Source organism: Psammomys obesus, unplaced genomic scaffold (genome assembly GCF_907164565.1).
Source record: "Psammomys obesus unplaced genomic scaffold, mPsaObe1.curated_primary_1811, whole genome shotgun sequence".
NCBI lineage: Eukaryota > Metazoa > Chordata > Mammalia > Rodentia > Muridae > Psammomys > Psammomys obesus.
The window spans coordinates 16,926,956-16,951,364 of NW_026596057.1; the positions used below are offsets into that span (position 1 = coordinate 16,926,956).

The 24,409-nt window shown below is 43.0% G+C and overlaps 3 protein-coding genes across 4 annotated transcripts in view; 1 reads left to right on the forward strand and 2 right to left on the reverse strand.

The window, feature by feature from the left end:
- Positions 1-9,868: 9,868 nt before the first annotated feature.
- Arpc5 (actin related protein 2/3 complex subunit 5) lies at positions 9,869-18,903 on the reverse strand. Its single transcript, XM_055624614.1, has 4 exons — positions 18,570-18,903; positions 16,597-16,668; positions 14,018-14,194; positions 9,869-11,204 (listed from the first exon to the last, which is right to left on the reverse strand). Exons 1-4 carry the CDS (start codon positions 18,711-18,713, stop codon positions 11,142-11,144), a joined length of 456 nt encoding a protein of 151 aa, XP_055480589.1. The 5' UTR covers positions 18,714-18,903; the 3' UTR covers positions 9,869-11,141.
- Positions 18,904-19,093: 190 nt separating this feature from the next.
- Apobec4 (apolipoprotein B mRNA editing enzyme catalytic polypeptide like 4) overlaps positions 19,094-24,409 on the reverse strand; it is a 43,239-nt gene continuing 37,923 nt past the window's right edge. Inside the window, 1 exon segment of the mRNA XM_055624397.1 lies at positions 19,094-19,324. Within this exon segment, the coding sequence (XP_055480372.1) occupies positions 19,094-19,324 (231 nt within the window).
- The window catches only part of Rgl1 (ral guanine nucleotide dissociation stimulator like 1), a 257,004-nt gene continuing 251,757 nt past the window's right edge, over positions 19,163-24,409 (forward strand). For both annotated transcript variants that reach the window (XM_055624477.1, XM_055624479.1), the window contains exon 1: positions 19,163-19,556. The gene's annotated coding sequence lies outside the window, so the exon portion shown is untranslated. The remainder of the gene's footprint in view (positions 19,557-24,409) is intronic.

Genomic DNA, 24,409 nt, shown 5'->3' on the forward strand with positions numbered 1-24,409 from the left:
TGAGTTTGTGGAAATGAGCACTCCCCACAGAGTGGGTGTGGCGTGGGTGAAAGGCTCTGGCAGGCCTTGCCCTTCCCTTTTCTGTCTTCCTTGCTAAACCATCAGATTACATTCCTAAAGCTAGCCACCAAAGTCTGTTCCCTTATTTGGTCAATTTCCTCCTCCTCCTTCCTCCTGAGGCCAACTTCCAAGGTCTAGCTATCAAAGTAATGAAGTCCAGCAATCAAAAGCCCTTTTTGGTTCATCTAATTAACATGCCCAATCAAGACAAACCAACTCACCCTAACAGGGTTTTTTTTTTTTTTACCCCCTTTCCCTTTATAAACTGCCATTTGCCTAAGGGCCATGTCTATCTGCTTTCTATACAGAAGGAATCATTTGCCCTTTTGGGGCAAGTATCCCTTCCCCGTTCTTCTTGTTCCCTTTTCCTTCTCTCTCATCTTGTCTCTGGTCTTTGTCTCCTATTCCCTACCCTTTGTCCCTCTGGGGCAAATAAATTTCCTCTGTGCTGAGACCTTGGTCTTGGTGTGTCTTGTGCCTGGCCTTTCCAGTGAGGTGGAGGGGTAGATGGGTGTATGGGATTTGGGACAAGAAAATATAGCCACTTCTAGGGAAGGCCAGATTCTGAGAAGGGGAAGGAGATGGGGGAAGGGAGCAGGTCCTGTGGTGGGGTCAGGTCTAGGGGAAACCTTTATTCATAGCCCCTCTTGTTGTTTAAGCCACTGCAGCCATCAGGAAGTGTCTAGTAAGCAACTGGAGCCTGTCACCCACCCTCCTCCCATTCCTGGGTGTCCCATGCGTCAGATTGGTCTGGCAGCCTGGGCACAGGGTCCTGTGAAACACTGATTCTCGGCTAGGGTATGGGGCAGTTCTACACTAGCCAAGATTGTCACCCAATCGTCTTGAGAGTTGTGGCACAGCTGTGGGCTTTTCCTTCCTTTCCTTTTTTTTTTTTTTTTTTTTTTACCCATTAGGACACAGCTTTGATTTATAGGCCTGAAAATGCATCTTCATAATAAAGGTGACATAAAGCCAAAGCATCTGGTTCGTGTGTGTGTGTGTGTGTGAGAGAGAGAGAGAGCGCGCGCGCGCCCGTGTGTGTGTGTGTGTGTGTGTGAGCATCTGTGTGCTATACATGCAATTTGCAACTAATGCAGAAATGTTAAAAACAAAAATGCTTATTCTTCCAAACTCTTTGTTTTCAGTTCTCTCTCCTGGAGGCAGAAAATCTTCCTTTAATCAATTCTAGTAATACTCAGACCTTTCTGTCTAAAACCCACTCAGAGGCTGTGTGGCACAGTGGGGCACGCCTTTAATCCCAGCTCTCAGGAGGCAGTTCAAGGACAGCCTGGTCTACAAAGTGAGTCCAGAACAGCCAGAAAACACCCTGCCTCAAAAGACCAAAAACCAAAATCAAAACCAAAACAAACCCCCCCCCCAAGAACCCCACTCAGTTTGCTCTGTTCTGAAGTCTGCCAACTTTTTTCCAGAGTCTCTCTTTTTTCTCATTATCATTTGTGTGTGTGCTTGTGTGGAGGTCAGCGGACAGCTTTTGGGAGTCAGTCCTCTCTTTCCACCTTGCTGAGGCAGGCTCTCTCTCGTTTCTGCTGTTGTGCTGTGTACCCCAGGGCAGCTGGACCACAAGCTTTTGGGCAGGTCTCCTGTTTGTGCCTAGAGGAGGAGATGACAGTGAAGCATGAGGGGGACTGGCCATCAGGCCTGCCTCATCCTGTCACTTACGGTGATGATTTTGAATGGGAAATGTCCTGACCTCCCCATCCTCCACCCACGCCCCCACCTCACCTCCCATCCCTGCTGCTGCGGATTTGAACTTTTGGTCCCCAGTGAGAGGAAATACGTCACTGGGGGCCAGCTTCCAGAGTTTCTAGTCTTGCCCCATCTGCAGTTCTCACTCTCTCCTTCCTATGTGTGGCTGAGATGCTCTCTCAGCTTCTTGTTTCTGCTGCCCTACCTTCTCTGCCTTTAAGGATAGCTAGCCCTTTAGAACTGGTGGTGGTGTGCATAGGTACAGGCCCCATAGACTCGTGGACGGCAATGCTTGGCCCATAGGGAAGAGCACTATTGGGAGGTGTGGCCTATTTGGAGTAGGTGTGGGCTTGTTGGAGGAAGTGTGTCACTGAGCAGGTTTTGAGGTCTTCTATGTTCAAGCTATGACCAGTGTGGTATACAATCTCCTTCTTCTGCCTACTGTTCAAGATGTAGGGATGTACGACCCTCAGCTCCTTCTCCAGCTCCATGTCTTCCTGGATGCTGGCAGGCTTTCCACCATGATAATAATGGAATAAACCTCTGAAACCATGAGCCAGCCCCCATTAAATGTTTTCCTTTATAAGAATTGCTGTCATAGCTGGGCTTACTGGACACACCTTTAAGACCAGCACTCAGGAGGCAGCGGCAGGCAGATTGCTGTGAGTTCAAGACCAGCCTGTCTTGAAGCAAGTCTAGGACAGCCAAAAACCAAAAAAAAAAAAAAAAAATTGCCATGGTCATGTTTTTTTTTTTTTTTTTTTTTTCCCTTCATAGCAATGAAACCCTAACTAAGCAAAATAAACTCTTAAGTTGCTTTTAGTTATGGCATTTTCGTTAACTGTTATATAAGGACCATGGCTTTGGGGTTGAAAAATCCACATTTAGTGTCTTTGTTTTTCAAGACAGGGTTTTGGACTTGCTTTGTAGACTAGGCTGGCCTCGAACTCACAGAAATTCAGGTGCCTCTGCCTTCCCAAGTGCTGGGATTAAAGGCGTGCGCCACCAAGTCTGGGACACACTTATATTAAATTTATTTATTTGTGTATGTGTTGCTTATGTGGAGATCAGAGGACAACTGTGTGACGGAGGGTGAACCTTGGAACTGTGCTATGGAGTGGCTGGCAAAGAGGCAGTAAGGGCCAAGGGCAAATCTTCAAGTGCCGAATGTGGTTTAGAGTAGAAATAACGTGTGTGCTGTGATCTGTCCCTCTGAAACCCACAAAGCCATCGTTATTTATCAGGCTTCACTTTCCTGCTGAGCCCCTCTGAGTGCTACTGAGCTCTCCCGAGAGGCACTGAGGGAGAAACTTTGCCTGTATTTCCTGTGCCAACGGCAACAGCTGTGACGTGCCATCCCTGAGTGGCTGCATCCCGGAGGCGTTCCCTGTGGATCTCAGTCAACACTGGATAACACTTATACCCAAGTTAAGGGATCTCCTGCTTTCGAATGGAGGACTAAGAAACCTGGAACCCGTCTCCAAACGCTTGGCAGCACCATAGTGCCAGTTCACTAACAGAATTCTGGCTAATATTTCTGATACCGTACCATGTTTTCTCTGCCTTCTATTCCTTTTTGCTCTTTTTCTATTTGGCAAACTTTCAGCCTTCAAAACCCAGTGAGATGGTTATATATTCAGTTTTCCCCTCAACAAGCGCTGCTGGAGAAGTAATTTTGCCAACAGTTACTCTATGTTCTTTTATCATTGCTTCATTTTCTACATGATTTTAGTGTTGCTCGTGCGTCTATTTTCTAAAATCTAGGTCTGCAAGGTAAAGAGCCCGGCTTAAGTACTCTACAGCCCCGGACACGTATAGATTAGCCATAGAGAAACTGTGTTTTAGTTTGTGAAATACACGGCAGTGTGTGTTGTGCTTAGCTCTGTGCCTTAGAAAAACAACCAACCAACGACAGCAGCAACAGCAAAACCCCCACAAGCCTGCAGAGAAGCCGCCAAGCCAAACTGCAGGGCATGGTGGCATAGCTTGTAATACTAGCTACCCGGGAGACTGAGACCCTAGGATTGCAAGATCAAGTTGGTGAGACCCTGTCTCAAAATACAAACAAGAGCTGGGTAGACCCCTGAAGGAGCATGTGGGAGGCTCTAAGTCCAATCCATTAAATAAATAAATAAATAAATAAATAAATAAATAAATAAATAAATAAATAAATAAATAAATAGAAAAGCAATAAGCTAATCTCTAAGGCAGTATACAGGACCGCTCCCATCAGTTACCCACAGCCTACTGAGGGCTGAAGCTAAAGCTTCGCTCCTGGGGGCAAGTGTTCTGTCTGTGAGCTCTATCTTCCACTCCTTGTGTGGGACTATGAGACTTTAAGTCTTGTTTCCCTTGTTTTTTTATTTAGTCTGTTAGTTGTGTTTGTTTGTTTGTTTGTTAGGAGACAGGGTTTTATGAGGGCTAGGCTGGCTTTGAACTTGCTGTGTGGATGAGGAGACGAGGCTCGCTCCTGATGCTCCTGCCTCTGCCTCTGAGGGGCTAGGATTACAGGTGTGTCTCCTTTCTGGCTCGCATGGGACTCTGTGTATGGGCAAACTCATTATTAGGACCTTTAACTTTAAAACGGAGATTGTTGGCAAGAAAAGTACAAACTTTAAAATAAAAAAAAAATCTGTATTGTATGAGTGTCTTGCCTGCATGTATGTCTGTTTGCCACATGTGTGTTTGATCCCTGTGGAGGTCAGAGGAGGCCATCAGATACCCTGGAACAGGAGTTACAGTGGCTGTGAGCCACTGTGTGGGTGCTGGGAATTGAACCCAGGTCCCCTGCAAGAGCAGTTTGTGCTCTTACCTGCTGAGCCATCTCTGCAGCCCCCTAAAAGTAAGTTTTAAAATAAATTAAAAAAAGTAAAAAAAAAATCATTAAAATGCCAAAAAACAAACAAACAAACAAAAAAACACCTGGGAAATTTTATTTCTTACTTTGGAATTAGGAAAATCTTTATGACTTGACCCTTACATTCTGTAAAAAAAAAAAAAAAAAAAAAAAAAAAAAAAGATTAAAAGTGAAGTAAAATGAAGATGTTTTTCTCCATAAAAAGTTCATCATAAAAGCAAAACACAATTTGTGAGAATGCACCCAACATTTTGAATATCACAGACAAAAGGCTATTTCTTTGTGATAAGGAGCTATTAAAGTCATCGAGAAATGTATTAAACCAGCAAAGAAAACACACAAACAGAGGAAATAACGTGAAGATGGCCGTAAAATGAAAGGATGCTTCGTGCTCAAACTCAGAAAAACACAGACCTACCAGATTAGCTAAGTTAAAAAAATGTTTGGGGGATGAGAAGATGGCTTAGTCAGCCAAGCGTCTGCTGTGAAAGAATGAGAAACTCCGGAAAGAGTTCAGATCCCCAGCACCCACACAAAAAGATGGGTGTGCTGGAGCATGCCTGTGATCCCAGTGTCAGGGAGACACACACAGGACGACCTTGGGGTTGCTAGCTGGCAAGTCTAACTGAATCGATGCGTTCCCGGTTCAGTGAGAGTCCCTGGAAAGCATGGAGGAAGATATCCAGCGTTGACCTCTGGCTTCTTACCCCACATACATGTGCATGCACAACCTTCATATGCATGTACATGCACACATATGCAAAATGTTTAATGACCAACAGTCTAGGAAAAGAGGTGGGAAAGCAAGCAACCCACGTTGCTAGTGGAAGTGTAATGGGTGCGACTTCAGAGGAAGGCAATTCGGCATTATCGGAATGCTCTGATCTAAGACACTGCTTTCAGAAGTCTCCTAGTAGGTTTAAATGAACGTAAACTGACTTGTTTACAACGTTACGGCAGCACTGTTTGTTGTTCAAAAGATGAGAAACCACCTAAACCAAGATGGAACTGGAGAAAAGGCTAGGTACCTATTTAAACAAAGGAATATTATGCAATTAAAATAAAAATTTCAGTTAATTTTTTTTCATATGATTAAGAAGTTGTCAGGAAATACATATTTAATGATAACAAGACAAGAATACGTGTGTATTTTCTGTATAGGCTAGTTTCTACAGATAGGTAAAAGAAGGAATTTATAGGTATGTACTTGTGAGTGCTTACACTGTTAAAGAATTACATTCTTAGCCGGGCAGGGTGGCACATGCCTGTAATCCCAGCACTCAGGGAGGCAGACACAGGAGGATCTCTGAATTTGAGGTCAGGAGGGCTACACAGAGAAACCCTCTCAACAAAACAAAACAAAATAACAATAAAATTACATTCTTGGGGCTGGAGAGATGGCTCAGCGGTTAGGAGCACTGGCTCCTGATTGACCAGGTTCAATTCCCAGCACCCATAGGGCAGCCCACAGCTATCTGTAACCCTAGTTCCAGGGGATCTGGCACCCTCACACAGATATACATGCAGGCAAAATAGCAGTGCATAAAATGAACAAACAAAAAATTACGTTCTTTGTCAAGAGGACTACCAAATAGAAAAATCACCACATATGGACAAATTCTTTATTTGAAAAAAAAATGAGTAGAAATTATGAGATTATTTGGTAGAAAGGACACTGACCCTTATTTAACTGAGTCATCAGTTGAAGAAACTCTTTAGGGTTGGAGAAACTCTTTAGGGTTGCTTCTGGAATCTGGATTTGATCTTGAGATAGATTAATGAAGCTTGTCAGTGTCTCAGTCCACTCACGGCATCCAGTTGGCATCAGCAGAAAAACCCTGACTCTATCCAGGAAAGGTGATTGAGCTGCTGTGACCTTAGCAGTGTCACATGAATCGGCAGCGTTCAAAGGCTGGCCACCTCAGAGGTGAACTAAACAGAGCTGGAAGGTAAAGAACTTCCTGGAAGGCTGGGCTGGATCGGGATGCCACGCGTAGTCAGTCTGTTTCATGCTGTGTGGAATTTATGGAACTGTTCCAGAGAGGAGTGAGGTACGGAGAGAGAGAGAGCATTCGTGTTCACTGTACTAAAGTTGCAAGGAACACAAGGACATCACGTAGGAAAGCAAGCTGGTCCAGGAGCCTGTCGCGGGGTCAGGACTGGGAAGCAGCGCCACCTACAGGCAGAACGCCCTGGTCCTGAGGCTCCCCAAGACTGCAAGGCTGGGGTGGGAGAGAGGGTACCTACCACTGAAGGCACCAGAACTTGCTGATGCTGAAGTCCTCCCAGGAATGCAGGGCCGAGGTGAGTAGGGAGAGTGGAAGAGAGGCCCAAGAAGTGAACACCTTTCTAAATGTTAAAAGGCATTGGCTTAAGAGTATGACTCCATCCTTGATCATTTTGGTGCTTTTTTGTATTTTGCCTGTAAGAAGTGTAAATATACCAAATTCTAGTTATGACCAGTAATCTCTTGGGTTTGGCTAATGACATCAGATTGCATCCTTGGTTCTTGCTAAATGGAGTTGTAAAAAAAAAAAAAAAGAAAGAAAATAGCAGTTCATAAGTTAAAATATATCATCTGTGCAAACAGGCTACAGCTAACTATCAATGGGCTAGGGACAAGTGCTGAGTTTGCGCTGCACGCAGTTTCCTTTCTTTCTCTCTTGGTCTATGTGGCTTACCTTTCCCAGAGATTTTAAAGTCATGCTGAGAGAAAACTGCTGAGCAGCCAGTGCTGAGCAAGGCTCTCACTCTTGAGAACCTTTTCAAACCTTTCTTTTGGCTGTCATGTGTCAGTGTGTCCATAAAAGGCTCCTGGCATGATCTCACAAGTCTCCAAGGACCGAGGTCTGGGGATTCTAGAAGAAACCCCAGGCCTCACTTCTCCTAGAAACAACTCTCTTCCCCAGTCAGAGCAAGCAGCTTGACCTAACGGCAGAGATGTAGGTGTCAGGTGGTCTGATGTTAGCAGACCGAGCTTCAGGTCTGGAGGTAGTGTCTCATGAACAGGTGGGCTTTTCCTTTTAATCTTCCTGTCCCTGAGATTCTTGGCTTTGAAAATAAAAAGTCACACTATCACACACCAGCAATGTCGTCAGTGTCCTGCTGTATTTTACAGAGCCGGCATTATATTCATACAAAACCAGTGTTAACTCTGGGCTATCCAGACCACTAGTGTCTCACTAACAAGACACCGGAGGTCAACGGGAGACACAATCAACCATCTTAAAGATGAAGAATAGAGAGTAAAAACCACCCTAAATAATGTATTTGTTTGTTTATATGTGCACGTGTGGGCATAGACATCTGTGCATGCGCACCACTGACAGCCCAGGAGCTGGGGCTGCAGGTGTTTTTGTGGGCTTCAGGCTTGTTCCCAGGTGCTCTGACTGGAACTCCAGGCCTCATGATTGTACAGGAAGCACCCAACTACCGATTCAGCTGCTAGAATCATCGTAACGAACAGCTCTTTATTGCTAATTTAAGATGCTTTTCTTTCTTTAAAAAAAAAAAAAAAAAATTAGTGTGTATGAGTGCTCTCTCTGCATGTACACTTGCATGCCAGAAGAGGGCATCAGATGCCAGTATAGATGGCTGTGAGCCACCATGTGGTTGCTGGGAATTGGACTCAGGACCTCTGGAAGAGCACACAGTGCTCTTAACCCCTGAACCACCTCTCCAGCCCCTAGGATGCTTTTCTTATAAAACTTTTTTTACTGTTATGAAAGGCTATAACCATGAGATATGATCAAATATTTATTTGGCTAAAACCAAAACAAAAGCCAGCCTCTGTAATTTTCTGTCTTGAATGCGGAGGTACTCCTTATAGAGTGGGATCTGTTTAGTAGATTTCACTGCCTAGAATTTTACTTTGTTGAAATGTTAAGGCCACAAGGGTAAACTAACTCTTCAATATTTCATTCTTCTGTTTATATCGCTTGGAGCCTCTGTCCTTGCCATCCGTATAAAGCTTCTACCACTGGCTACATTGTCAGCTCTTGATTTTCTAAGACAGCTTCTTGCTGGCTACTCAGGCAGGCTGATGATCTGCTTGCTTCAGTCTCAAGTGTTGAGACCTCCAACTACTCTGTTTTTCCCTTAAAAAAAAAAAAAAACAAAAAACGGTGAAAACAAGCCTGGCATGGTGTGCACACCTGTGGCCCCAGGTGCAGGCTGGGGCAGGACTGCTGTGAGTTTGAGACTAGTCTCCACTGAAAAGAGAGCTCATTTCTCAACACCAAACAAATGAACCTAAGCACAGAGATTGAAGTAGAAGAGAAACAGGTAGAGATCTACTTTTGTGGAGCCGGAAGATGGCGCAGGGTAAAGGGTATGCCGCGACCTAGGTTCAGACAGTTAGCACCCAAGTGTGTAATCTCAGCGCTGGGGAAGAGCGACAGGAAGACCCCCCAGCACTTTGCTGACGAGTCAGTCAAGCCACTGGTAAACTCCATGTTCAGTGACTCTCAAACCAGTAAGGTGGAAATGCAATAAAGACCCTGACATTGACTTCTGGCCTCCACATACACTGGCTCCCACATGGGCAAAGAGGAACCACCTGTGTGCAAAAGTACCTGCGGTCATTTACTATCCACTAGGGATGTGTGTCAGTTACTATGACCTAGACAGACACACTTGCTGAGCCCATTGTCTCCAATTGCCACCCAACCTGATTCAATTCCTGTGCTGTCCCGCTTGTCCATTTTTGGTATCTCCACTTAGCAGAGCCGACAGATTTTTACCGTATCCACTCCTGTGACCCAGAAAATGGGTCACGGAAACAGTATGAGCATGCTCACTTTGTTTCTAAAGTTCTAATGGTTCCATGGGAACCATTCCACACAGCCCCAGCAAAACGGGGTCCTTACAGGTCTCTGGTCTGCATAGGTCTCCATCAGCTATACCTGTCTAATGACTTATGAACTGCTTAGGTTCTCTTAGCCCTCACTTGAGTAAAGCAGGGTTAGGTGCAGCTGAAGGGCAGAGATACTGAGTAGACAGGTGTGAGGAAGAGGCCTACTAAGGGAGAGTTTAGAAGCCGAGAGTGGCTTGGCAGCTTCTAGACTCTGCTCCTCAAGGTCCCTGGCACTCAGAGGAGTCACATAAAGGCCTCTGCAATCATTGGTGGCTCTTCTGTTCCTATTAAGTGGCTTTACACGTCCTATTACGTAGACAACAGCAGCACCGGCACACCTTTCTCCTTAAGTAACTGGAGGTTTACAAGTATCAATTAAGAAAAAAAAATTATTCAACACTGACATTTTATTTTCTGAAGTTTATCATAATTTTACAAAACAGAACAAAACAAAAAAGCAGGTATCAAAAACAGCAGTTTATAGAATTTCTGCACTGGTTCTCCCCGCAGTCAGTGACTCTGGAACTGGTGTCTTAGGTAAAGCCTCACCAGGCTGATTCTCTCAGCCACGTGCATTCAGGTGGTTGGTTTCAGAACTACTTTGTAATAACTTTTTACAAGCACCGGTCATTTTTTGAGAACCGATTTGGTTTGTCCAACAAAGTAAACACTTTTTTTCTTTTACTGTGTGGAATTTTTCTTGCTTAAAAAACACTGAGCTGAAACACAGGTGTGTATTTGGATCAGAACCAAATTTTCTGAGATCCCTGTTACCTGAAGAACACTGAAGACATCATTGGGCATACGAAATGTTACAGTGAATACTTGTGAAAATGTCTAAGGCAGCTACCTTACTTCTGATCAAAGTATTTCATTCAGAGGCTGCTGGAGTTTGAATTTTATCAGTTTCAATGTCCTTTCTCTGACCAGGAATAGTTTCACCCAGACAGCCTTATTATCAGAAGAAAAACGTGATGTTTGTGCCAAAGAGGTTTTTACATTTTGTAAATACATTTATATAGAGCAAGACTCCTTGCTCTGGACCCTGGGTCACCACAAAGAGATTGAGAGGCCATGATAACTGGATGCTAACAGGACGTAAGACACTTACACTCATAGCATCATCTGGAGGTGAGCAGAAATAAAGCTGGAAATTGGTAGTGGGGCTTACCCACTACATGCTCTGGAAACACATTTTGCTTAAATAAGGGAAGTGTGGTCCAGTTTTGCAATGTTAGTAGCTGCCAGTCTCTTGTTTTTAAAAATAAAGATCACTTCCCGACGAGCAATGAGTTAGGAAATTGGCCTCAAATTTGATCAGATCTCTCAGAATTGGTTAAAAATAAAGTAAAACCATTAAATCAGCCAACAGTTAGAAATTGCACAATCAAACTTGAATATAAATTACAGAAGGGCATACATATTATTGATATGGGGTTCAAATAACCCCTTTGAAACAAAAATTTCTCCACATTACTTCAATTTTCATTAAAGGAAACTGATACATAATTTTCCTCTTTACAGATATGGAAAAGGAAGCAAGAAGGCAAAGCTGAGAGAAACAGAGGCTACCCACAGGGCAGCGGTGCCATTTGGTTGTTTTGGTCTTTGTACCAGCAACTCCCACTCCTATGAACGATGTCCAGTTCCAGCTGGACTACACTACACGGTTTTTCTTGCAGTCAAAACACGAACGATGGATCCTACTCCACCAGCCGCAAGTGCCTAAAACAAACCAAACACACAGAAAGGGTCATAAAGGAAAGTGTAAGATTAGGTTAAACACTGAACTTTTTAATTTAGCAGAACATTTCAGCATCATATATGAAGTGGTGTGAGTTATCTTATTTCCTGAGCATCCATTATGCCCAGGCAGGTCTCAGCACGAGACTAATAATCTTAGTATGAAGACTAAGGCATAACAAAGACCAACTTCTCAGGGTTTCTGTCTCTGTGAACTTCCTTCCAAATAGACACTAGTCACTATTCAAGCATACTGTGTCTAAATAATGTTTCAAGATGTCTGTAGAACAAGGTTTCTGATTAAAACAGGTATTCAGATATAAATTCAGGACATTCTCCATCTCTCATCCTCACTGTGGTTAGGAAGAACCTTAAATTGGGAAAAGTCAACCACTTAGTTTCCAGATTTTCCCCCTACCATAAGAAGATAATACTTAAGAGCTAAGAGCTGATGATCTCTAACTTTGAATCTCTGACTTTAATAACTGAGGGCCATGATTAAACATTAAAACTTGGAAAATCTGTTTTACTTTGGTAAAATAAAAAAATAAAATGAGTATCATGTGTATGGTGCTGGGAATTTAGAAGTGAACAAACATCCTTTGGTCTACCATGAGATAGTTTACAAGCAGAACATTTCAGTATCATGTATGAAGTGGTGTGAGTTATCTTAGAGTGCTTTAAAAGCAGAGAAAAAGCAAGTGATGCCAGGGGAACTGACAGACTGACAACAGGAAAGAGAATGGAAGTGTGAGGGTGGGCTGTATTCAGGGAAAAGGCTGGTAGGTTGGGTAGAAAACAGAATGGTACAGGATAAAACTGGTGGCAAACCAGTTAGGATGCTACAGCAGCCACCTTAAGATGCTGCAAAGGGTGCTAGAGACCTGCTGGCAGAGATGGACTCAAGAAGTACTTAGAAAGTCAACTCTGGAGATTAGAAAAACAAAACAAAACAACAAAACAGACAACATATGTACTACTTTCCTCGTCTACAAGAGTTTTTCCTTCTGGTATTTTTTTGAGGATTACAGGAGTGAATGCATTTACAAAGTTCTCAGAAGTATGTTTGGACTATAACAAGTTTCTAATTTATGCCACTGTGATCCTTAGACTATTCTGGACCTATGTCAGTTTGGGTGTTAGAGGTGGCTCTTCATCTACAAAAGATGAGAGCCGCGTGCTGGGCAGTGGTGGCACACACCTTTAGTCCCAGCACTTGTGTGGCAGAGGCAGGCAGATCTCTGCAAGTTCAAGACCAGCTTGGTCTACAGAGTGGCCAGCCAATGCTACATAGAGAAACCTGTCTCCAAAAACAAACAAACAAACAAACAAACAAACAAACAAACAAATATGTATATATAGAGAAAGACAGGTACACATTTCACAGAGCTGGTGAGGAATAACTAAAAGGTAAACAAGTATAGAGCCTAGCAAACACAGAGCGTCCCAAATAAGATGACCATATAAATGACCGCACAAGTTCCCTTCAGTGAAAGGGGCACTGTCCTTAGAATAGCACAGGCGCTATACTGGGAATACTGTGAGGAACACTATACTTAAATGCTAGCTCTTTGGTAATGTACATGAGACACAGTGAATTAAGTAAGGCTCAGCAAAAAATTTACTTTCAGTTTCATCTTTCCACTCAGACTCAAGAGAATGGTTTTAAAAAGAACTGACTTCCGGGTGCTGAGATGGCTCAGCACATTAAAAGTGCTTACTCTGCAAATCTGACATGCTGAGTCCAGTCCCCACAATCAACACACACACACACAAATCATACACAGGTTTAATGCTTAGCATCTGGAATGCCAGCATTTTTGAGAGATATGGCTATGTTGTTTACATTTTTATCATTATAAGAGCTAGGTATAAAAGGTTTCCTTACTTAAAAAAAAATTACACTTGTTTTGTGCATGTGCGTGCATGCATGTGCGTAGGGAGTAGGTTCTTTCTGTCCACCATGAGGGTCCCAGGGATTGAATCAGGTTTCAGGCTTGGTGGGAGGGAGTCTATCCAACTGAGTCACTTGGTTGACCCATCTACTAACTTCTTACACAGAATTAAAAATAACTTCCCTTTCTCTAAGACACAGCCTCCCAATACAGCATATAATACATTATATAGACCATGTTGGCCCAGGACGCCTCTCTCCAGTATGCTAGGGTTATAGACATGCACTACCATGCATGGCCAATAACACTTTTGGAAAAGCAAAACCACAGTGCTGTGAATCAAACCTTGGGAATGCTAGGCAAGCACTCCACCCTTTCTCCATGGTCCTTGGCAACTTCTAATAACTTCCTATCCCTTGGAGCTTGCCTATTTCTGATCTACGTAAAAACATAAAACACTTGTTCTTTTGTGTCTGGTGTACCTCACTTAGCAGAACACTTTCTAGGTTCACCTGCACTGTAACATGTATGAAAACTCAGTTCCTTTTCATGGATGAATAACATTCCACTGTTTGTATGTACCATACATCAATCCTTTCATCTGGGGTTATTTCTATTTTTTTGATCACTGTAAAAGAATTCTTGATTTTCTTTTGAAAAATTTTCTTGGAATTCATACTTCAAGTATGTAATTGCTATGTATTAAATATATACAAATAAATTTTATTTGGTGCAACTGAAATCTCTTAAGACCAAGGCTGGTAAGCAAATGTGAACTTTTCATTTTAATGGATTTGATTTGTAATAATAAGAAGTACAATCAAGTTGTTCTTCAAATGACAGCGGTATTATTCTCTACTTAAAGGACCCAGTTTTAAGGATGTACAATTTCTAACCTACCTTTTCATGCCACTGGAGTAACACAGCACTGCTATTGTCGGACGGGCTCTCAAAGCCTTTATAAATATACTTCATTAGGAGGTCCACACCATTCTTGTCCAGGGACTGAACAGCCTTTTCAATGTCATTAGCTTTAAAAGAGATGAGCACCTTCAAGACAATGCTGCCTGCTCGGTCCTGAGGGTAAACACATAACAAAATATTTAGGCACATGTATGCCAGGAACAAAATCTTAAGAAGACTACATTGGAGTGACATCTGAAGAATGACATGGTAGATGTGAAAGAAGACTCCTTGGGAATATGGCCAGTGTTTAGATAAAGCAAAGAACAAGTGCTGATGGCGTGGGTTTCAGAGATTTCAGAGTGTTCCAAAGATCTGCTGTGACAGAGCTGGGTGCTGGAGAAGCAGCAGAGGAAGTGAAAAGACACGAGAGACACATCATGTGAACGCCTGTAGGCAGCACTGTAGTGGCTCTGGCATTTACTCTGAAACAAGACAGTGGAGTTTTAGGAGCAGTGACACAATCTTTTAAGACTATTTGGTAGCTCTGTTGAGAACAGCAGTGAGGCAGGGGTAAGACCAAAGAAGAAGGACTTCCATTAGGGGTAATTGCAAGAACACAGGCTGGTTCTGGTTGGCATGATAGTAGAGGTGTAAGAAAGGAACCCATTCTTTTTGTTGGTTGTTTTAGAGACAGACTTCCACTGTGAAGCTATGGCTGCCCTCAAACTCACAGAAATCCTCCTGCCTTTGCCTTCCAAGTGCTGGGATTAAAGGTGTACACTAAAAAACTCCTACCCAAAGAAGGAAACTGAATTATAGAATTCTATCTTGTATTATCTTTCAGAAGTGATATTTTCTTAAAACTTTTTTTTTTCTAGGAATTGAACTCAAGACCTCTGAAAGAACAGCCAGTGCTCCTAACCCCTGAGCCATTTGTCTACCTGCAAAACCAATGTCACTTGCACTTTACTTAAATGTTTGTTTATGCGTTTTATGTGTAGGAGTGCTCTATTTGCATGTATACCTGTGTAACAGAAAAGGGCATCAGCTCTATTATAGATGGTTATGAGCCACCATGTGGTTGCTAGGAACTGAACTCAGTACCTCTGGAAGAGCAGCCAATGCTCGTAACCTCTGAGCCATCTCTCCAGCCCAAAGCTCCCTTTCAAAACCATTAATTTTTTTTTTTTTTAAGTTTCCTATCTACAGACATTAACTTCACCTCTGTTCATCTCTTATGCATCGTCTAGGCTCAGGGAACCCGTAACTGACCCTTTCAACGGTTCATTTCTCCTGTTCAACAGAGTGGTGCCTTCAGCATTGCTATGGGCAGGATTTTACAAGATGTTTCTACCACCACTTCCCTATTTAGGAAATATCTTCTTATCTAGAGCTATAACCTCCCATCCACATGCTGCCAAAAACAAACAAAACAAAATGAAAACCCCACAGAACACCAGAAGGGGTAAAACTGAAATTTTAATGATGTTCCTAACAACTTTTAAAAAGCATACGGTTTTGTTGCCTTGGTAATGATTATGCATTCACCTATTATTACTCAATTAAGGTTCTTGAGTTCCTGAAACATAGGCCTGTGGACCACAAGGCCTTGGTTAGCCTGCATTTTAAACAACAAACAAGCAGTCCATAAGAATTAGTGGAGGACTGATGTAGGGATGTAAGCTGCAAAGCTTTTCTGAAGGATTTGGCAACACTTTGTTTTTCAAAAGCCTTAAAAAAAATGTCTTCTTTGATCTAGCATTTATCTTCTGAGAACTTTATTGACAGAAATAAAGATTTACCTAACATTATTCATTTTGGCAAACTAGTTAATCTAATTTACACTAAAAGGGATCAGTTGTTTATAAAATGTCACATACTGGTATACAGCAATTAAAAGTGCTACAGAAATAATCTTATTAGTAAGGAAAGAAGCTCATGTACATTACTCAAGAGTTAAAAGTTTAAGATTTTTTTTGAGAATACAAAAAACTCTTTAAGTATGAAACTCTTTAAGTATACAGCAATACAAGGCAGTAACTGTGATCCAAAGAATGGCGAACACCCTTTTTCATGTCTTTGTTTTCTGTAATATTTAATATTTACAAAATAAAGAAAAACTTACAAGCAGAAGCCGTGTGTATTTTGGTAAAAACTACTTATTTTTCAAGCCTTTGTTTAAATTCAACCTCAGTGGATTTCTCCCAAAGCACACACAGTACTAATGTCTTCATCCTTTAAACTTACTGTGACCCACACAGCATTATCCTAACTCTACATTCCAATGTTATTTTTCATGACATTTTTACTTATCAAGGTGTCTTTTTAAGCTTATGCTTTTAGTCCCAGCAGAGGCAAGAGATCTCTCTGAATTCCAGGCCAGACAGGTTACACACTGAACACCAAGTCTCAAAAAAAAAAAAAAAAAAAAAAAAAAAAAAAAAAAAAAAAACATACTGTACACTCCTGTGTCAAGGACAGTAAATAGTTAAAATATTTGTTGACTGGGGTGTCAAAGGATTTTGATAACAGTGAGACACCAGCAGAGACTAATGTTGTAGTCTGCAACTCACCTTCACTGCCTGACTCTTTGTGTTGATAGGGGGATTTTTCAGGGCAGCCTGGAGAGCAGCTGTCATGTTTCCTGTAATGAAAGTTAAGGAGAGACCAGCCAGGGACAGCCCCTGCTTTACAGGACTATTGGTTCCTAAGACTTGACTTCATGAATAGTAACAAATTACTATGGCCACTTGGTTCAATATTGGAAACTGCATGCATTTGCTCCCAATATGTTAATCAAAGGTTAAAATACCGATGTTATGAGAATATAAGAAATTTTTTTAAAAGCAAAGATTGATCTGACCTTGGTTCTATCAATCAAATAGATCACACTTTCCTGTGAAATACACACACTCATCTAGATGGGTATTCAAGAAACCTTAAATGTGTGGAAGAATTATTAGGTCACCAAATGAGGCAGCCTATCAACTAACAAAGTATAACATCTTGTCTGTATGATTCTTAGTGCAAAACAACCCTAAACTTTAGAGTGAAACTCCAGTGTGTATTAAATGCAATGCAGGCAGATGACTGGCAGTCGGAATGGAAGAGGCAATAGCCTAATATTGATGAACAGAATGCGGTAATAACCCGCACGACCTGTAGGTGGCAGCTTACTTCGTTTCCTACAGGTTATTCAAACTGGGCTGGACCATCCACACCTACTCAGTCTCTGAGAGCAAAGTGAGTAAGCAAGCATGGGAAACAGGAAGGCCAATCAGACTGTCAGAACAGACAGTCATTTCCGTAAAAGGAAAACTACAGCGTCACTTGTTCCTCCATCTGTAGTACTCAACCAGGGCGCTCTCTCCTAGTTAAAGAGAGAGACAATATCTTTATATTTTAAGATAGATTGATGATAATGTTGACACAATTGCTGATGGTCACAGCAGTAGGAATCACCAGAAATTACCTAAAGTACATTAGTTTAATGAAACATAATATATCCATCTTTTTAAACAACGAAGAATGCTCACCACTTCTGTGGAAAAGGTCTAATAAAAATTATCTGCGGTCGGTGATAAACTGTCAACGCTGCATGGTCTTTTGAAGAACACTTTTTTTAAAGAAAAAAATCCTAAGTATTTAAATAAACAGGTTAGTAGCAACTGATGTGAAAGTTGTGGTAATAAAAGTTAAACCTATATGGCATATATATGTTCAATGCTATGGTTACCACTAAATATTTTTGCTCGAGGAAAGAGTTGTATGAACAGACAAGGCGATTTCTCTAAGGCTACAGTTTGGGTTTTTGCAACATTTCTATTTTCCCAAGAGACTGATGATGCAAATGATTTTCAAGGTTATGAATATGCAGATACGCAAACCGAGGAATCAGGAACTGACAGCCATATTTTAACTAGAATGGAAGCAATATCAGAAAAACGGTTTTGATTTATAGAACTGATTCATCCTCTTTAATTCACTGGGGGTTCATCTTAAATATTTCCAGGGGTTCTCTACATGCATTCTCTATCCTTTTCCTATTGGCCTCTTCTTAGCAGGGAAAAGGCTCCAAGCTTCCACTGGGAATTCTGGAGGAGAACACTCCCTCCGTCCCGTTAACGAATTATACGCAGCCTTGCCAAATCCTTTCAAAGGTGCTGCTGCTGCTGCTGCTGCTGCTGCTGCTGCTGCTGCAAAAGCTCATGCATGGGCTGACTGTCCGGAGGGCCTCAATCTGCGAACCGCTCCATCTCGCTAGGGATACACTAATCCCACCGCTCCTCAAACCACACACCCGACAGAAAAGCAGACTCGGAAGAGGGACGCCCGTGTCCCCACCAGGCAGGGATTTCAGGCGCTCAGGGCGCGGCCGTGCGCACCTGAGGAATCTGGGCGCCGGCAAGTTCACGGGCGCGGCCGCGGGGTCCAGGCGGCCTGCGGGCCCCGGGAGCGCCTGCCCCGCTTCCCCACCTGGAGCCGGGGGCAGCCGGCCGCGCGCCCCGCGTCCCCGCAGCCCCCGGCCGCCGCGAGCGCAAGGATATTGCCGCAGGCACGAGTCCACCTCGCCCTCGTCGGGCCCGGCCTGGCCATCGCCGCCGTCCTCCTCGTCCACGAACTTGTTCTCATCGTACTCGTCCACGTCCACCTTCCGGAAGCGGGCCGACGACACCGTGTTCTTCGACATCCCGGATCGCGACGCGACGCTGGCCTCCCCTCGGCGCTGCCTCTGCCTCGGCGAGCCCTGCCCGGCGCGACTCACTTCCCTCTTCCGCTCTGGGGCGTCGCCGGCAGCGGCTGCCTGCTCGCTTCTGGGCCTGCGCGCCAGCCAGCGCGGCTTCCTCCTCGGTCTGGAGCGATCCCTCAGTCCCCCGCTCCGCCTCCGCGTCCCCCGGGGAGCGCGCGCCCGCGAGGGAGCGCGCGGGACGCACCGCGCACGCGCGGACCCGCCGCAGAGAAGGGGCGGGGCCGCCGGGAGGGGCGGGGCCGCCGGGATAGGCGGGGGCGGCGGGCGGACGGAGGAGCTGGCTGGGGCGGCGCGGAGACGCGATTGGCCGCCGGGGAGCGTCACGTGACACCCCGGGGGTTCCCATAGAAACGCTTTTCTGCGGTCCAGCCTGGCGCGGGAGGGGAGAGGGGTCTGGGATTGGAGGCTATGGGGACCTCGGGCGCGTGGTCTGGACTGCTGTTGCCGCCGCCGCCTCTGGTGCCAGCGGCTTGTGGTTGGGGTCCGGTGTGAAGTCTGGGTGACCGGACTCGCGCGTGGGATGGGATGGGCTGGCTGCGGGACCTAGTAGCCTGCAGTCAGCAGGAGTATGAGGCGGCGTGATGCCCAGCACACAACTAGGGATCCGAGCCCTCCCTTCGGACCGAGCGACCCCGGGGGCTGCGTTCCCGAGCTGAGAGCCCCTTCCCGGGCTTGGGAGCTCCCCGACGGCGGGAGGTCCCCAAGGACGGAGTCGAAAGGTCACTTCTTACCTGTCAGTGCTGTGTGACAGCATCGCCGCTGGACCTGCAGGATCTGAACTCGGTAGTCTTTCCATCCGGAGGGAGGGAAAGATGCTTGGGCCGGGGCCGGGTGGCGAAATTGGGGCAAACTTGTAGCATCTTGTAGAATCAGTCATCACGTCTTAAAATAAGTAGTTATTTGGAGCAAGGATGCCAGAAGAGGGTGGGCGAGTTAGGCTCTTCGGTGCTGAGGGGAAACACCATGTGCGAGGATTAATAGAAACTGGACTTTCAAGGTTGGTATTTATGGTTTAACGTTCTTGGGAGCCGGTAAAACCAGCTTTTTGTTAGAATCCATATCCCCGTTTGAGAGATCAGAGCTTCTATCGAGGAGGTAGAGCCACTAAAATTAAAGAACTAACAGCTGTGCTCTGTGCATTATACTCCAGTACAAGTATTTATAGAATGAAATTAATTCGGACTCGTGGCTATGCCGTGCTTGGATGCAGGACTACCTGGTTTCACATACAGCAGGCGGCTGGAGGCTGTCCTGTTGAGTTACCTCATTTGCAGTGCTGTATTGAAAAAGAACGCTGGGCTTGGGATCACAAAACAGTGGCTGAAGTCTCGACTTCTTGCCCTCATGATCTGCGTGATTGAGGCACGTTGCTTTAAAACTGGAACCTCGGATTTCTTATTGCTAAAAATGGAGCTATTGTGCTTTTCACAAGAATGTTCCCAGGGTTCAGTCTGCGGAAATGCTTTAAAAAGACTAAAAAAATTCTGCATGTATGTGCAGTGTGTTACTGGTTTTGTAGCACTAGCTTCGTAAATCACCTAATGAAATGTCATGTTTTATCTTGCTGACGAAAGAGATCCCAATATTCTCAAAGGCAGAGTCTTCTGTATTTTTTTTTTCATGTGAAATAAGATTAGGTATCCAGAAGGTAGTCAGTAATGCTTGATGAGTTAGTGAAGTATAAAAGGCAGTACAGCTTGAGATTCACACTGAGAAACAGGGAATCAGTCAAAAGGAGGAGAAAGATCTCAGGATCAAACATTTGTTGACTATAGGCATACATGCATGTATCCACATGTGTATGTGTATGTAGAGAGAGCACTGTGAGTGAAATGGCACCCCTCCCAGTATATCTTCTCGTTGATAGAAGTGGATTTCCTTGATTAAGATTCACACTGTGAGCTGGTAAAAACGCTCATGTCTTAAGACAGCAAAGGAAAAATTCCTACCTGGCAGCAATACTTATTTTGAAAGTCATATGCTGAAATATAAGATCATTATTATAGTGATGGCATTATGTAACTTAGGATAAAGATTTGTTTCAATGTTTTTTTTTTCTGTTTCAATCTTGTGTAACTTCCATAAGAGCTGCAAAGCATAGTCTTTTAGATGTCAAAGCTGACTGTACTTTTTGTTCTTTTAAACTGAGATTTTCTTTGAAGAGAAAATTAAACATTACACACACTATTGAGTGCAAACGGAAACAAGGATTTAAGAGCTAACAGCCCTTTCTCAAGTCCTATTTTTTTCCTATTGTCTTAACTTGGATAATTTTTTTTTTTGTTGTTGTTCTCTTTAGAACTGGGGAAGAATCCTGGGGTAGAAAGCAACTTAATGGAACAGTGAGGACTGAAAAAAAAAAAAATTAGTTGTTAAAGATGTAATTATCTTGATTGCTTAGGATTGTGTTAAATGTGACTGTTTTTTTTTTTTTTTTTTTTTTTTTTAGTAGTGCCTCACTGTGCTTAGGATGTGCTGGGTGGCCATCACTGCTAAGTAGTCAATTAATGATATCACAAATCAATTCCAAAATAACATTTAAAAATTTAGTATTTTAATGAATACATTAATTACTTCCCTACCATCCAGTAGTCAATAGTTAATTCTTTACAAGATTTAAAGGAAATGTTTGTCTCTGAAGAAAACTGTTCTTAATTGTCTTTTAATTAGGGAAGGCACAGTATTTTACTTTCTTGTAAATTCTGAATTTTTACTGTTTCCTATGGTACTTAGTCATCTTAGGTAATTTTATTCTCTTTGGGTTTTTCAAATGAATCCTTTCCTCTCATATAAAGGATTTGTTTGGTTTAAGATGTGCTTATGGTGCAAATAACTAGGTTGTCTTCAACCTCAAATAAGAGCGAATCTGAATTTCCTGAGGGTTATGGCTGCATCTGTAGGTCCTTGTTTCTGTGATGTCTCAAAAAGCCAAGGATCGGGGCCAGTGAGCTGGGGCAGCTGGTAAAGAGTTCAATCACCAGGACCCACGTGGTAGAAGGAGAGCCAACTAAACTATGCTCCTTTAACCTTCACGTGTGCACCGTGGCTTGTGTAGGTGTGCATGTGGGGTGTGTGTGTGTGTGTGTGTGTGTGTGTGTGTGTGCTCACATTGCCCCCATATATGTTAATAAGAAAAGGCCAAGGACCTAATGAAGTTCTCTTAGGAGGAGGTTTTTAGATATCTTAAGCCAAGTACACTATCTTCTCTGCTTTTTTTTTTTTTTTCCTCACAAACTCTTGCCACTAAGCATTTCAAAAACAATTCACTGAGCCCTGGAGCATAGCACTGTTGTTGTTATTTTTATCATTTGAAGTGAAAAATGAACTTTAGGGATGAGGATATAGCTCAGTGGTAGATTGCTTACACTTACTTGAGATTTGTGACACTACGGGTATAATCCCTAGTATCTAAAAAAAAAAAAAAAAAAGGTGAACTTTCTTAGTCAAATAAGCTTGAACTATAATGTAAGATATGTGAATTTCAGTTCTGGTAATGATAGGTTAATGCCACTATTCTCAGTGTAACCGTTGTGTATAAGAAGATTTTTAGCATGTTTTCCATATGCCATGTGTGGTTTAATGCTCCTACTAATACTCAAATCAACTTTATTGTGAAGAAACCCTCCAAAATTCAGAGTATTTGTGATTACTTCTACATGCTTTTATGATTATACAGTGAAGTACAGTAGAAAGTTCAGTGATTTAATTGTGGAACCTTAATACTTTAGTACATCAAAGATTTTAACTAATTATCACTCAGTACTCTTAGGCATGTGTGTAGACATGGGTATATGATGCTTGCATGTGTGTGAACATGTGAGAGATCAGAGGTCAATGCTGGCTATCTGCTATCCCTCTCCACTTGATTTTTGAGACAGGGTCTTTTATCGAGCCTGGAGCTCACCAGTTCCACATGACTTAGCCAATAAGTCACCGGAGTTCTCCTGTCTCTGCCTCCCTGGTGCTGGGATTGTAGGCAGACGCTACTACCCCCAGCTTTTATGTGGGTGGCAGGGATCTAAGTTCAGGTCCTCAGGCTCGGGCATCGAGCACTTTATCAACTGCACCGCCTCCCCAGAGAGACTCTTGACTTCCCAAGAAACAGCTGAGTTTCAAAAGAATCAACTTTGTTTTTTTAAACATTGTAGTGAATGAGATACTATTTATGATGATATATGGATTTTAAAATACATTGTTGGGATTGGAGAGATGGCTCAGCAGTTAATGTACTCTTTTTTTTTTTTTCAAATGGAGGATCCAAGTTTGGCTCCCAGCACTCATATCAAATGGCTCTAGGGCATTTGACACCTTCTTTTAGAACCTCTGAATAGCTTTAGTCACATGTTCATAACCTCCCCCCACAAATACATAGACATAATTAAAAATAAGTCTTTAAAATATATTATTCTATATCCTTTCATATCATTAAGCTTTCTTAATATTCATAGTCATTTTAAGGCAGCTCAGTATACAATTACAAAATTTGAAGTGATGGTAATTTGTGTCTTCTTTTGCCATTTCTTTAGAGTAACAGAACTTATAGTATGAATCTTTATATATATATATATATATATATATATATATATATATAGAGAGAGAGAGAGAGAGAGAGAGAGAGAGAGAGAGAGAGAGAGAAAGAAAGGAGATTGGTTAGAATGGCTTACAGGGTGTGGTCCAGCTAATCCAACAGTGGCTGCCCATGAATGGAAGGTCCAAGAATCCAGTAGTTGTTTAGTCAATGAGACTGGATGTCTCAGCTGCATGTCTTCAGTATTTGGTATTCAGTATTCAGATTTGGGGATTCTGATGCCAGGGGGTTCATTGTCAGCATGATTAAAACAGTATAATTTGGGGAAAAAGTTTCCAGACAACCATCATTGTCATTCCAGGTTTCTAGGCAACAATCCTTCCAATTCCAGGTGCACAGTAAAGCTGAAGGTGTGACTACTTAGTCCATTACAAAGTCCATGTGGCCACGGGGCGGGCTTTCTAGCTAAATGGGCTAGAATCTAGTGTGGCCTCTGACTGAGATAGTGCAGAGGTCAGCAGGCTATAAAGTGCAGGCGATGTCTCTCTTAAGGTTGATTTTATTAACTGAGAAGGAGAGTCCGAGATAATCATTTAGGGTATTTGGGTGAGGTCTGCCTCTGTAGCAAAAGCTAGGTGAGATCTGCCTCCACAGATAGCCAAAAGGTCACCAGGTTATTAACAATATCCACTCCCAACCGTCTGAGTGGGAAAACAGGTATTTTATCTTTTCCATTGAGGAGAAGCTCCCGGTTTCCCTAGTGATCTGGGGGCAAAAAGACCTTTGTGCCCCCAACATTCTTACTATTAACTATGTAAACAAAATAATAAAATCAACCCTTTTCTCCTTTAATCTGATTATCAAAAATACAAGCAACACATCTTTGTTATAGAAAATAAATGGCAGGTTGAGGAGATAGCTCAATCAGTAAAGCATTTGGCTTGAAAGCAAGAGGGACTGAGTTCAATTCCCGGATCCCATGTAACACATAATGGAGTGTGCTTGTACATCCATGCTAGGGAGTCAGAGGCAGCAGATTGCTGGGGCTGACCAGTCAGCCGGCGTAGCCAAATCCATGAGCCCAGGCCAGTGAGAGACCCATTTCATG

Excerpts from the sequence above, each read along its gene's own strand:
- Arpc5 (XM_055624614.1), bottom strand. The coding sequence starts at position 18,713 with ATGTCGAAGAACACGGTGTCGTCGGCCCGCTTCCGGAAGGTGGACGTG. Across the intron at positions 16,669-18,569 it reads TGGACTCGTGCCTGCGGCAA|GGAAACATGACAGCTGCTCT; the intron begins TATCCTTGCGCT and ends ACTTTCATTACA. Across the intron at positions 11,205-14,017 it reads TACTCCAGTGGCATGAAAAG|GCACTTGCGGCTGGTGGAGT; the intron begins GTAGGTTAGAAA and ends GGTTTGTTTTAG.